The sequence below is a fragment of the Acanthisitta chloris genome, unplaced genomic scaffold, assembly GCF_000695815.1.
Source record: "Acanthisitta chloris isolate BGI_N310 unplaced genomic scaffold, ASM69581v1 scaffold6718, whole genome shotgun sequence".
Taxonomy (NCBI): Eukaryota; Metazoa; Chordata; class Aves; order Passeriformes; family Acanthisittidae; genus Acanthisitta; species Acanthisitta chloris.
The window spans coordinates 9846-25181 of NW_008686370.1; the positions used below are offsets into that span (position 1 = coordinate 9846).

The 15336-nt window shown below is 39.3% G+C and overlaps 1 protein-coding gene across 1 annotated transcript in view; it reads left to right on the top strand.

Annotated features, from left to right (window-relative positions):
• Window positions 1-15052, top strand: part of LOC103807359 (proton-coupled amino acid transporter 4-like) — a gene marked incomplete at both ends in the record, with an annotated part of 24881 nt that extends 9829 nt beyond the window's left edge. The window contains 2 exons of the mRNA XM_009080086.1: window positions 9069-9238; window positions 14883-15052. Of these exons, the coding sequence (XP_009078334.1) occupies window positions 9069-9238; window positions 14883-15052 (340 nt within the window). The remainder of the gene's footprint in view (window positions 1-9068; window positions 9239-14882) is intronic.
• Between the last annotated feature and the right edge of the window lie 284 nt (window positions 15053-15336).

The following is a 15336-nucleotide window of genomic DNA, read 5'->3' on the forward strand; positions in this document are numbered from 1 at the left end:
TGATGATATACTATACCTTTATGTATTATTGCAGTGGATTGCAGTATATGCTCCAGCAACACTTGTTGTGTTTCAAAGTAATGTTTTATCACTTAGCTTGTAGAAATTTTGAGAGTAGTATAATGTATAGAGGTCATATTAGAATATAATACTGTATAGTCTATAGGCTGCAATTTCAAATGAGTGGGGGCTGGAACTGTCTGCTAAATTAGAAACATAATTTTCTATTGATGTATGTCTTTTGTTGGATAAAATTGCATAATGTTGTAAAGGGCAGCAAAGAATATAACACTTAAGTGATTTTGACAGAATAAATATTTGAAAATATTAGTGGTGGAACAAAGATGCTGCTTTTTTACTTTTGGTTGCATTGGAGAAAGAAGTATTTTAGATTTCATTCACAAATAAAGCCAGATAAGACATGATAGTACACAAACTTGCAGAGCTTCTGTTAAATTTCAGAGCAAGCTAAAGATTAAATAAATGGAGTGATAAATAAGCTCTTTAAGCATAAAAGAAGAAAAAAGGAAAGAAGAAAGAACCTCTGGAGAAAATGCGAGGTTTAGATGGCAAGCTAAATAGGATTTATGCAATTCCTTCAAGCATTGTTAAATCAAGGCCATGAGAATAGGGCAATAGATTGGGTTTGTTCTTTTTGTGTATATGAGCAATTCTTTTTCCTGGTGAAACAGGTAGGAAGCTGCTGTGCTGGAATCTGAGGAGATTGGGTTTTGGAGTGATTGGAATTGCTCAGCAGACTTCAGAAGGTAATGTTCTATACTGAGAACTTGTCTTCTGGATTTATTTATTTCATATAAAACTCTTACTGTAAAAATTGATGTACAGTCACCATTTGGCTTGCGTCTTTCCTTGGGTACTAGTAGCTGCTCTTTTATTTGCAGTCATGAGGGATCCCATGTTAAGGAAAATTAGATTGTTTATTATATGTATTCCAAATAGCGATGTTCTATATCTTGCTAAAGAGAGTGAGCTTTAAAAATGTATCTAAGAGTGATAGAATAAAAGCCTACTGCTCAAGATATTGCATGAGACTTTTTCTGTACCAGTGCAAGAGGACATGGACAAGGACAGGCAAGCAAAACATAGCAGTGTAATGATGTATGTTATGATTATTACTTACTTGGAGAAAACATATTTTTTCTGCAGGCAGTTCCCTGGTATGCTGTATGGTTGTAAATCCACCTTCCAGTGAACAAATAAACTCACTGGCACCTTCTGCAGACAAGAAGGAATAGGCCAGGTCTGGGTTGCATTAGTTTGCTGAGGATTTAATATTTTGTCGTTGGAGGTTAAGGTGGTAGAATTTGTGTACATACCTTGAATACCTTCGATATTAGCTTCCTCAGCTTTTTTTGCTTTGACTGAACAGAGCTTTATTTTGTTGCAGTAGGACATGATTGCAGATGGATTTTTTTTTTTTCCGAGTAAATTGCTAAATATATTGGTTTTCATTTTCCAAAAGTGTTGAGTTGTCTCTAGCTTAAACTAATCAAAACTTGTGTATAGCTGTCTCTTCTGCCTGAAATACTTATTTCAAAAGTGCAAGGAATGGAGGATTGCTTCATTCTTACCATTTTTGTGGTGTTTCCTGAGAAAGGGAAAGGTGATCATATGTATTTAACTTAATAGCAGACATACTAAATATTTATTCATTACAAGATTAGTTTCAAGTGGCCATGACAAGTAAATAACAGTTAATCTGATTACCTGCAGTTTGAATTCTCTTGTGGATTTTTTTTTCACCTAGTCTTATTAAATGTACAATAGAGATTTCTGATTAGAATTAGGCAGTCCCCTGCAGCTTAGTTGCACAAAGACTGAGTGTAGCAGGATATTCAAGGGAAGGGATGAGGAAACAGGGGTATTGCTGGGGATGTTTATACCTTCTTCATGCAGCTTGAAGTGAAAGGGAAAGCACTTTGCATAATGGATGATAGCAGATTTGCCAGGTTATTTCAAAGATTCAATTATGCTTCTTTTCCTGTAAATTATGGGTACTTTTGTATTTATTTGGTGGATGAAAGCAAGATGGATTATGCTTGTTTTGTGATTTTAAGAAACCAAAGGTTGATTGGAACTAAAAGAACCAAGTCTAAAGTTTCAAGGAAGCAAATAATAGTGATGTGTGCCAGCACCTCAGAAATGATAGGAAAAGCTCTGTGAAGCATGTGACAGAGAAAAATGATATAAAACTTATTCAGTTAGGAGTAGGAAAAATGATGGAAAACGAGGAATTATGAAAAGGATCAATTTTGTCTAAAATACCTGATTTAATCGATGTGTGGGGCTATGACAGGGACTAGTGTGAACTCGGGTAGAAAGAGCTTGAAGGAAACAGAGCATGGAAATCAGAAGCATGGAAGAAATTAATTAAAAATGTATTTACAACTCTGTATCTTAACTCTGGTTCTCTCACCTTCATCATTCTGCCCCCAGTGACCTTGCTTGGGAGGGAAGACCCCAGAGTTTTTCCTGACCTTAGTATTTCCTATCACTAGCTTAGGGTATAGGTCTGAAGAGTGTGAGAGGTATTGGCCTAGATGAATGATTCTGCCTGATGTAGCAGAAATGGGTGTTTGAACAAACACGGAGCAACAGCAAAGCCTTAGTTGTGTGTGGTACTGAATTCATGCAACATCCGTTTTGAGAGAAGGTGTTACGACACAGAGGTGTGGATTTTTTGGTTTTTTATCACTAGCTTAGGGTATAGGTCTGAAGAGTGTGAGAGGTATTGGCCTAGATGAATGATTCTGCCTGATGTAGCAGAAATGGGTGTTTGAACAAACACGGAGCAACAGCAAAGCCTTAGTTGTGTGTGGTACTGAATTCATGCAACATCCGTTTTGAGAGAAGGTGTTACGACACAGAGGTGTGGATTTTTTGGTTTTTTTGTAGCTAGGGTGCTACCTTTTTAAGAAAATAATATAAGAGAGCTGAAGAGTGAAATTAATTTCCGGCTCCAGAAAAAAGGACAAGAAAGTATGTTCAGCGCTAGTGTTCCAGAAAGGAAGCAATAAAACTAATACTAAAAAATATTTGTGAAATGAACCTTATGTCTTTTACATTCAGATGAAATGTTAGATTTTCTGAAGTCTTCGCAGCAGGGACTATGCAAGGACTGGAAAGAAATTTTTCAGTGAAAAATCTGTCCAGCAGCTGCCCAACAGTGACAGTGTCACACAGGCATTGGCTCACATCATATCTCCTGGCAACCTCTGTCTTCTTGGTTGTTACTTGGCTTCAAGTTTATGAACTTTACAGCTTGTCTGGAATAAGTGATGCTGGATACTGTATGAAATCTGGCTCGAGTTCTTTGCATAATTTCTTTGGGGATCAGTTCTACCAGGGGAAGCATCTCCTGCAGCAATATCAGCTGTCTCCAGATCTCTGCTGCTGTGAAGAGAGAGTACCTGAACCTGGAAATCCTCATGCTGAGTCTGGGAAGGGACACTGTTGCCTGTACTGAGCGATGCAGGAAAAGCTGCATTAGCATTCTGATGTGCTCAGTCTGGAGGCAGATCTAGTCCTGATACTAATTTGAGGATAAGCAGGGAAAAAATAACATTTTAAAATACAGTTTCAAGATCTATGTAAGTTAACGTGTCTCTCACTAACAATATTATTATATTTCTTTTAGTGTATCTTTTCCTTAAATTCAGTATGAATGAAGGTTGTAACGGTAAAGTGAGGTTGATGTGGTGAGAATGTGTATGTTTTATATGAGTACGTTTTATTCTGACCTACTCATTACTGCACAGGAAATTATATCATTGTGTTTAATGAGTAAACTTGGTTTAATGGATAATTAAAAAGCAAGAGTTAGAATGCTTGAGAGAATTGCCCTATAATGGTTTTAAATTGCTTTTTAATTTTTTTTAAATTAAGTCTTCATTTTTTTGGAGAAACACAGGTCTTCAAACTGCCTGGATTAAACACTAAAGATAAAATATTGCAGTGTAGCTGGAAATTAAAAAACTTGAATGCTTCCTTTGGATTCAAGCACATTGAACATAGTACATATCACTGGTCCTTTATTTTCATTTATGAACTAAGTTTTGATATACAGTTGTATGATACTCTTATCTGCCTGTGGAAAAAAAAAAAGTAAAAAGTTGAAAAACTGAAAAGGCAGATATTCTGGCTGGTGTCTGTTACAGGCCACCCAGCCAGGATATAGAGGTAGATGAAATATTCTATAAGCAGCTGGGAGAAATCTAACACTCTCTGGCCCTTGTTTTAATGGGGAACTTCAACTTACCAGATGTCTGTTGGAAATAAAATGCAACAGGGAAAAAACTGTGTAGGAGGTTCAATGAAGTGTATGGAAAAGAACTTCTGACACAGCTAGTGAGTAAGCCAACCAGAGGACATGCCTTGCTGGAACTGCTGTTTGTGAACTGAGAAGGACTGGTGGGTGATGTGGTGGTCAGAGGCCACGATGATATGGACGAGGGGATTGAGTGCACCCTCATCAGGTTCACACACAACCAAATTGGGTGGGAGTGTTGATCCTCTGGAGGGTAGGAGGGCTCTGTAGAGGGATCAGAGGCCACGATGATATGGACGAGGGGATTGAGTGCACCCTCATCAGGTTCACACACAACCAAATTGGGTGGGAGTGTTGATCCTCTGGAGGGTAGGAGGGCTCTGTAGAGGGATCTAGACAGGCTGGATCTATGGCCTGAGGCCAGTTGTATGAGGTTCAACAAGTCGAAGGCATGGGTCCTGCACTTGAGTCACACCAACCACATGAAGGAGACCTTATTGCTCTTTACTGCTACCTAAAAGGAGGTTTTAGGAGGTGAGGATTAGCCTCTTCTCCCAGGCAATAAGTGATAGGACAAGAGGATATGGCCTCAAGCCAGGGGAATTTTAGGTTGGATATTAGGAAAAATTACTTCACACCAAGGGTTGTCAAGCAGTGGAACAGTCTACCCAGTTGCCATCCCTGGAGGTATTTAAAATGCATATAAATGTGGTACTTAGGGACATGGTTTAGTGGTGGACTTGGCAGTGCTGCGTTAACTGGACTCATAAAAAGTCTATCTTTTTTTATAGACCCCCTTTAAGTATCGAAAGGCTTTAATGAGGTATCCCAGGAGCCTTCTGTGCTCCATGCTGAACAACCCTAGCTCTCTCAGCCTGTCTTCACAGGAGAGGTGCTCCATCCATATGATCTTTTTTGTGGCCCTCCTCTGGACGTGCACGAACAGGTCCATCATAATGAACAGTCTTGTAAGTCTTGGAGTTCAACTCCCTCTGACTGTGAAGCCACAGGAAATTTTTTCTCCTGTTAATTAGTCACGCACGGATTGCTTTTGTTCAGAGGGGCAGACAGTCTCCAGGATCCCTTTCCTGCCAACACTCACGGTGGAAAAACGTGAGGTTTTTTTTCCATGTCTGGCATGTGTGTCTGAGTTCACTGTCTTCCTTCTGCTAGAGACATATGTAATGAATGCTGGAGACTGGAAATCAAACCTGTGGGCCAGTGACCTTATTAAGAAACACCTGATGTCTATAAGCTGGACAAGCAGTTGCCTTTACAACTCTGCTGACAATGTAGCTTGGAATAAGATCTTACAGGAGCAATTTATGCTTGTTAAGATTCCTAGAAGCTGTAGAACATGGCAGAACTGAAGCAGAAAATACATTCCATTTAATAACCAGAGAATTAACAGATACACACTGAAAGAGCATGTCTGTTACTGGTTCAGACCCAAATGCTGTCTGTTTGTAGGAAGTCGAGAATGGGGAAACTCAGATGAAGATAAAAACTGCCTTTAATTTTCATCCTTCAAAGCTCTTAATAAGGTGGTATATTAAAACTGTCTAATTGCAACTGAGGACAAAAGAATCTGAAGTGCCATCTGTCCTACCTGGCACATTTAGATGTTCAATATAAAAAGATGGCTTGACAAGTACTATACAGACATAGAAGCTTAATTAATTTAGAGGAATGAGAATGCTTTGTGTGTGTTCCAGTAAGGTAATACTTGTAGCCACATGTCTCTTTTTGTATTTTTCCTGCTGCTCAATTATCATTTAAAAATTGATTTAATTTTTGGAACTCTTCTTGGTTTAAATTTTGTACTCCCCACCAGATTAAGGTGCAGTCCAAACTCAGATTATAAAGAAGTTAAGATTATAATGTAATTGGGATTTCTCGTGTAGGAGAAACAGAGCAATGTGGGATGGATTGGCAGTGGTGATACTCAATGATAAGTCAGGAAGGGATTGTCAGTAGGTTGCTAGGAGGAAAGGAATGACTGCCCTTTAGAAAATAATATGCCAGCAATTAAAATATATCAGTTTGTCGGTTAGTGGATGAAATCTGGGTTTTTTTTTTTTAGAACTCATATTGCTTAAATTGAAATCAGTATATATTCAGTCATTTGCAACACAATTTTGTATGATGGACAGTAGCTTTTACAGGACAATGCTGTTGCACTGAGACTGACATAAGTGCTAATCAGTGATCACAGAATCACTGAATCAGTTAGGTTGGAAGGGACCACAATGGATCATCTGGTCCAACCTCCTTGCTCAAGCAGGGCCGTCCTAGAGCTCATGGCTCAGGGTTACATCCAGACAGTTCTTGAATCCCTCCTGTGAGGGAGAATCCACAGCCTCTCTGTGCAGTCTGTTCCAGTGCTCAATGACTCACACATAAAGAAGTTCTTCCTCATATTCAGGAGGAACTTTCTGTGCATCAGGTTTTGCCCATTATCTCTTGTTTTATTGGTTTCTGCCACTGACAAGGATCTGGTTCCATCATCTTGGCACTCCCCATTCATGTACTTGAATACCTTAATGAAGTCCCCTCTCAGTTGTCTCTTCTCAAAACTGAACAGGCCCAAGTACCTCAGCCTTTCCTTGTAAGTGAGGAAGGTCCCTTAATTATCTTTATTGCCCTCTGCTGGACCCACTCCAGGAGCTCCATGTCCCTCTTGTACTGAGAAGCCCAGAACTAGACACAGTACTCCGGGTGTGGCCTCACAAGGGCTGAGTAGAGGGGCAGGATTGCCTCCCTCGACTTGCTGGCAATATTCTTCTCAGTGCACCCAGGATTCCATTGGCCTTTGTAGCCACAAGGGCACATGTTGACTAATGGACAGCCTGTTGTCCACCAGGACCCCCAGGTCCATCTTCAAAGAGCTACTCTCCAGCAGGTCAGTGCCCAGCCTGTATATATAACCCTTGGGGTTATTCCTGCCCAGGTGCAGGACTGTGCACTTGTCCTTGTTAAATCTCAGTTGGTTCTCCTCTGCCCATCTTTCCAACCTGTCTAGGTCACCTCTGAAGGGCAGCACAGCCCTCTGAGGTATCAACCACTCTTCCCAGTGTTGTATCATCAGTGAACTTGCTGAGAAGGCACTCTGTCCCCTTGTCCAAGACATTAATGAGTAAGTTGAACAAAACCAGGCCCAGTATGGAACCCTGGGTGACACCACTAGTGACAGGCCTCCAACTAGACTCTGTGCCTCTCTCTGGGATCTGCTGCTCAGTCAGTTCTCAATCCAATTTACTGTCCACTCATCCAACCCACACTTCTTAAGTTTTCTGATAAGGATGCTGTGGGACACAGTGTGCAAAGCCTTGCTGAAGTCAAGGTAAACAATGTCCACTGCTCTCCCTTCATCCATCCAGGCAGTTGTTTTGCCATAGAGGGCAATCAGGTTGGTTAAACTCTACTTACCTTTAGTGAGCCCATGCTGACTAGTCCTGCTCACCTTTTTGTCTTCCATGTGGGCAGAGGTGGCCTCCAGAATGAGGGTTTCCATTACCTTTTCAGGGACTGAAGTAAGCCTGACTGGCTAGTAGTTCCCCAGATCCTCCTTCTTGCCCTTTTTGAAGATTGGTGTGACATTTGCCATCTTATAATCTTCAGGCACCTCTCCTGATCTCCATGACTTTTCACAGATGATTGTGAGCAGCCTGGCTATGATATCTGCCAGCTCTCTCAGCACAAGCTTATTTAATTTACAATGCTGTTCTGTTAAGCAAATATAACCTGCATGTCTAGTGAAAGATAAACTGAACTGTGGACTTTATTCCACTTACTGTATTGACTAGATCTTCATTACCTAACTTCATTATAGAAGCTTAGATGTTTTACTTAGATGTAGACATACTAATCTTGAACTATATTCTATATTGAGTATCTGAGATGAGTGTATAGTTCTCCTGAAAGAGATAAGGAAAGGATGCTTGACTAGGAGTATGCACGTACCTTCAGTTTCTGGTTTAAGGCATAAAAAGATCTGTTATGCTGATGAAAGCAAAGGTGGAAGAGCAGCATGTGAGCTTGTTACTTGTTTTTACTGCCTTGCCTGGGAATTTTATCTGGGTGCCTAAAAACTTAAGCTGAAACTTACTGTGTTTTTCTAAATACTATATAGTACACATAAAAGGCAGTCTCTCCAGCAGACTTCATGCAGTAATGGTTGTAATGCCTGTATCTTCACTTTGAAGTGATGGCAAGCCCAAGGTGGCTCGATTAGAGTTCTGCCTCAAAGCATGTATGTTAAACTTAGGAAAAACGATGCTTGGTGTGCCTGAAAATGAAAAATAGCATGGGACTGTATTCTGGTAGCCATGGGCTCAAGTTTCCCTAGCAGAAGAGCTGAGGCTGAGTTCTGAGCATAATGAAAAGTTGGTCTGTGAAAGAAGCCTACACTGCAGACATAGGAGTTTTAGCCTTGGATTCTGAACAATTCTGTTGCAAAAAAATTCATGTTACTCGTATTGCTTATGTATTTTCATCTGGACACTGTAAGCTTCTCTTGTCAGTTTTCCTAACCTATAAATATTGCTTTGTATTTCCTCACTGATGCTGTTTTCCAACCGAGACAGGTGCTTTTCAGTAACTGTACATTTCTATTCAGTAAGTTAAAACATTGTGTCTGTTCACACTGTAAAACATTATTATAGAATATTCTTATTTATTTGAAAATAGCTGAAATTTTGGAAATTTGTTTTGAAAGAAGGGAGAAAAGTAGTTTTACTCTGAGAACATAAAATGTGATTGATTCTCCCTCTCTTTCCAGGTACTCCCACTGGAAAACAGAATGAAGGACACCACACGTTTCCCACAGGCATTGAACATTGGTATGGGAATAGTCATGGCCTTGTACATCTCATTAGCCACTCTGGGGTATCTGCGCTTTGGGGATGAAGTCAAAGGCAGCATAACTTTAAATCTGCCACAAGATATATGGTAAGTGCATGTGTGATTTAAAAGCAATAATCTAGAAGCAGAAATGCTGCAAAGGTTGTTGCATGCCTCAGTGCTATCAGGCTTAGAACTGGTAGGTACTCTTCTAAAATATACTGTATATACTGTCTCTTTCTTCTACAGTAGAGCTGTGGTCCTAGCCATCGATTTCTTGCATATTACACAGACTTGCTTATGGAGACACATCAATGATCTTTGCTATAAAGTATTCCATCTCTAGCAGGAGCTAGTTCCAGGACTGCTGAAGGAGGGAATATGCAGTTACAACCATCTATATTGCAGTTCTGAAACCAGCTGCTTTTATGTTGGATATCATGGTAATATAGTGCTTTTTTTAGTGGAATCACTGAGCTTAGCAGGTAAACAACTGCAATAGAAGACATTAAAGCTGAATAGATTTGTACTTCAAGTGCAAGTCCATGGATAGTGTATAATAATGGCTTCCTATCAGGAAAATGAAGCTTATGCTTGCCAGTGTCTCAAGGATATTGTAATTTTAATTTAGCTTTTCATTTTTTTTAATGCTGTGGGAGCTCCACATGTCACATACTGCAGAAGCACCAAGGACTTTTTCAACTGGTGCATTGTTAGTCCTGTGTCTGTCCATGCATAGATAGATACTCTTTAACTATTCATTTAAATGTGACTCTAAATTTTTTTAGTACTTTTATGTCTGATGAGCCTAAAATTCGGTCTACCTGGAGTGGACAAGTGTTAAAACCAACAAGCTCTAATGTTGTCATCAAATAATGCCCTACGGGTTATACACTTGCATCTACTTGTTGTTCAATGTCTGTTGTGGCACCTTATTGAAATAGTGAAATCTCAAATTGGGCGAAACAAAAGCTGCTTTCATGAAATGAAGGCTGACTCCTTTTTGAATCTTTGAAAAAGGGAAGAACACATGTAAAGAATGTTCTTAATTTTCAAGTGTTATTTTTCACTCTCTTTTCTTCCTTTTCATTCCTTGGAGTCAGTGTGAGCTATGCATTTTTAATATTCTTAAAAAGTTTTGTTTAATTGCCTGTCTGATTCCAATGTTTAATACATGAAAGTATAATAAAATTTGTCTTGAAGGATGGATTTTTTTTTGTTTGCTAGAATTTTCATCTATTTCTTGTTGTTCTCTTGTTTTTTACTGCTGTTGTAGAAACTGAGATTTAGTCCTGAATTTTTTTCCATTTTATGGGACTGTTTTTTGTTTTGGGGTTTTTTGTTGGGTTTTTTTGTGCTTCTTTTCCTGGTTTTCCCGTGGTTCTGTTTCTTGAGGCATATTGCTCATCATATGTATTTATGTCCATTCATTGTACCTACATGCACATGAGGCTTAACAAGTCCAAGTGCAAGGTGGGGCAATCCCAAGCACAAGTATAGGCTGGGTGGAAATTGGTTTGGGACTAGCCCTCAGGAAAAAGTCTTGGGGGTGCTGGTGAATGAAAAGTCAACTGTGTCCTGGGCTGCATCAAAAGCAGTGTGGTCAGCAGGTTGAGGGAGGTGGTCCTCCCCCTCTGTGGTACTCTGGTGAGACCTCACCTGGAGTGCTGCATCTAGTTCTAGAAAGATTGTGACCTGTTGGAACAAGTCCAGAGGAGACCTAAGATGATCAGCAGGCTGGAGCACCTCTCCTGTGACATGGTGAGGAAGCTGGGGCTCTCCAGCCTGGAGAAGAGAAGGCTTTGTGGAGACCTTACAGCACCTTCCAGTACCTAAAGGGGGCTGGAGAGGGATCTTTCACAAGGGCATGCAGTGATAGAATGAGGGTGAATGGCATTAAATGAAAGGAGGGCAGGTTAAAATTAGATATTAGGAAGAAATTCTTTAAGGATGATGAGGCACTGGAAGATGTTGCCCAGAAAGGTTGTGGATGCTCCATCCCTGGAGGCAATAAAGACCAGGCTCTGAGTAACCTGATCTAGTGGAAGGTGTCCCTGCCCATGGCAGGGGGATTGGAACTGTGTGATCTTTGAAGTTCCTTCCAAGCCAAACCATTCTGTGATTCTATGACATTAAAAAAACCCCAGAAGGCTTCAAATGTTTACTGCATCTCTTCTGTCTATGTGATGCATCTGAAATGGAAAATACTTCTACTATTACCTGGCAGGGCTTGTTATTTGTAAGATTAGTGAAAAGTGTGTTTTAAATGGTAGCTTTGGGTTTATTTTTGCCTTAAGAGAAGTACTGTTAAAGGGAGGAATGTGGAATAAGGTAAGGTTGCTCCTCTGTTGCTTTTTATTGTGCTCGTGCAAGCAACAGAATGAACTTTATTCTGCATCCCTGCTGTCTAACAGAGCTGTTCATATATGAGTTTTCAAATAGCTCTTGGCTACAGTGCAGATATCATGATGATATTTATCCTGATGGCTTTGCAGGCCGAATGCAAAGAAAGAGATAATAAAAGAGATGGAAACTGGTACTCTATACGGTGGGGAATTGGCATTATAAGTTTAATATCCTCGAAGCTACTCAGGGCACATATATACAGATAACAAAGTCATCTGTTTTTGCCTTACCTTGGATAGTACCCCAGAGCACCAAACAAAATTAGGAGAAGCAGCTCAGTGGTGCACCCAGGAGTTGTGATGTACGATGCTGTGGCTGTGCAGTACTGTGAGTCTACCTGATATAGTACTGAGAGGGCAAATGGTTCCAATTAACTGTGCTAGCCAAACAAATTTCCAGTGAACCATATGACAATATTTTGCTGTTTGGTCGTCACATGAAAAGCCCTGGAGTTGCCAGTTTGAACTGGAGAAATGCAAGAAGCAGAGGAGATGTTTTACAGGAAGGCAGTCACGCGAAAGAGCTTGGAATGTAGCTAAGCAGTGAGACTTGGCTTATGAGTTTAATTCCAGCTGGACAACCTCTGTCTTAAAAATAAGCCTTTCCTGATAAAGAAAAATTCAATTTAAACTCTGCTGCTTTCTGAGTTTTATTTGATGTCCTCACAGATGAATTCACTGGAAGGCATACACAGGCCTTGGATTGGTTAAATTCTTAAGTTTAATTTAAATAGAGGACTGCTTATATTCTTAAAAATATTCAGCTAGATTGGTGCTTTTGGAGGGCCTTTTTTTGATGCAGTTCTAGTTTAGATTGTGTTTGGGAGTACAGATTGTCACTCAGCATAATGTATCACCTAGAAAAGAGTTTCAGCTTGTTTTTGCTGGTCTTTGTCAACTGTTTTTGAATCAAGGAATTTTGTTTTATCACAATAAATAATATTTCTTGTTTTATGTACAGTTAGCTGCATGGAATATCTTAGTAATTATTGTCACGTGGCAAGTCCTGCAGGATTTGCAAATGTAGAAAATGGAAAATTCTGCTTTAGTACTTAGCAGTGTCCTTCGTTTGGGTCTCATAGAATCATAGAAGGATTGTGCTGGGGAGGACCTTTAAAGATCTGTTCCAACCTCCTGCTGTGCGTAGACATATCTTTCACTAGACAAAGTTGCTCCAAGCCCTGTCCAACCTGGCCTTGAACACTTCCAGGGATGGGGCATCCACAGCATCTCTGGACAATCTGTGCCAGGGAGTTGCCACCCTCATGGTAGGAAATTTCTTCTTTATCCTTGGTTGGGTACTCATCTTCTTGACACTGAATAAGAAGGTTCTTTCCACCATCTGTCCTGTGTTAAGATGTAAGTGACAGTCTTTTTGCAACAGTTTCTGTACTGTGAATCCTTAAGGTTAACTGCCATAGAAACATTATAGCTTATTGAAGTTAGATAGGAGTTTATATGATACTAGTTCAAGAGGAAGTTTAGCATAATTAATGCCCTGTTTGGTCTAGCTGTATCGTTATGCAGGTTTTATTATACTACTTGCCAACGTTTCTACCCTTAAGATAGGTACCATGAAATCTAAAATGTAGAATTGGAAAGAGGTTTAGGACATATGAATGATTTAGATTTTTTTTTTTAAAAGGTAGCCTAAGGAGGCAGCTTTATCTGATTGGAATATAATATTAAATTACTAGTAAAATCACTTCAATAATAGAAAAATTGTTTCCCAGTTTGGAAAGTTTAAATCCTTGCATAGCTATAGAAAAATAGTTAGTGTAATGGAGATGCTTACTTTGGACTATTGTGTGTTTAAAGCTTTGAATTCTGTTTTTGAGTATCTCTGTAAAATTATTTTTGTAAAGGCTTGGGGTGGTCTGAAGCATGAGGATTAGAGGTGAATTGTGGGTAGCTGGTCACTTTTTCTTTCTTTAATAGCTAAAATCCATCTAAGCTTCTGGAATAAGGACAGTCATGCAGACCTGATAGAAAAGTGACTCTTTTTTTCCTCTAAATTTCTAAAAGCTGCTTAGCAATCAAGAAGTGTGTCACAAAAGCAGTGGCTTCTGAACTAGCTGTGCCATTATGTCACCATGGAAATTGATGTAATAGTTTTTATCTCAATTTGAATATGCCTTTGGGCCTTCATTGAGTTCTGTACAGTGATGGTCAAACCTTTGATAGAAATAATTTAGGGCCTATTAGTCCAAATCTATTTTTAGTTGAAGTGTATTTTTCTTTTTTCCGCCATATATGCACTTTAAATTCCTTCTCTGTATTTGTTCATCTAACAACAAGATGATTGGCTTGTTAGCAGTCTTTCAGTGTCATAAAAAGCAGAAAACTTACTGAACTAGCTGGCAGCCATAAGATGAGAAACAGCTAAGACTAGGCTGAAGGGGCTGTTCAGTTTCAGCAGCTATATTCCTCTGCTCCAAACTACTCCAGTGTACCAAAACCATTACTGACTTACTGCTCAGCACTTCCTTCAATATGTTGAAGGAAGGATGGTGGAGGCATCCTGTTGTGGTGAGAAGTAGCTGAGCTGTCCGGATACAAATTTTGCCATGTCATGCCATTTAGCCATAGGACAATGTACCAAAAGCAGTCCTGGCTGTATTTTATTTGCTAATAAGATACAGACTCTAATACTCAAAGGGGGAATGCTTTGAGTGACCCCTGCTAAGCTTTAAGAGATACAGAGATGAAGGGGCTATTTGTTTCCCTACTGCTGCTGTTTTTTTCTTTTCTTACTGATGCATGTTGACTTTGCTTCTGTTGAACCTCCTTTTAAGGTGTGAAGCAAAAAAAAAAAAAAAGTATCATCATCTTCTGTTAAAACAGGCTGTTTGTGAGAAATATTCTCCTCATTTGTGGACACACAACACACCATGGCAAATGAGCCAAACCCTTACCCAAAGTTTTGATCGTGTCCTTAGCTGCATTCTTAGAAAGAAAATCATACAAAGTGACTCATGTCTCCTATCAGTTCGGTGAAAGAAGAACTATGACATATGCTTGTAGTTTATGCAGCATGGATTAAAAGTGCATCTAAGTTTAAAACATGACAGCATGGACAATTCTTTGTCACTTGTTTACTCAGCCACAAGCAGCAGTGGTAAGGGTGTATATACTTCTTGTTTATTTCAAGATTTACTCTGGTTGGCTTATCTTTTGTAATTTCTTAGACAGTTACAGTGTTACCTTCTTATTTGCTGGGGAAAAATACATTTTTCATATATATATATATATGAATATATGTATATGTAATCTTAGTGCCATTAGCAAGCTAAATTTTTTATGAAGAGTTTGCAACTTACATGAATGTCTGTAAATGTTTTCAACAGGTTGTATCAGTCTGTAAAAATTCTGTACTCCTTTGGGATTTTTGTGACCTATTCGATTCAGTTCTACGTCCCTGCGGAGATTCTAATTCCAGTTGTCACCTCCAAAGTGAAGCACAAGTGGAAATTATTCAGTGAGCTTGTGGCGAGGGCACTATTAGTCTGCTCAACCTGTAAGTATGTGGAGAACACCCATGAAAAAATTGCTGTTACACGTTGTTGGGGCTTGTTTATTTAAATATGTTTTGTTGTTTATTTTTCCAGAAGCTAGCAAACCTGAAAATTTTATTTCAACAGTTCACTATGTTTTGACTTTCATGAACAAATGTTTCTAATTCTGTATTTCTGTTTTGACCAGACTTGTTTAGTAGGTGTGACCAATTATTTGACAACCATATCTTTTGCCAGTAATATTCTTAAGTTGCTAACTTGAAAATAGTTTTTTTTTCAAATGAAA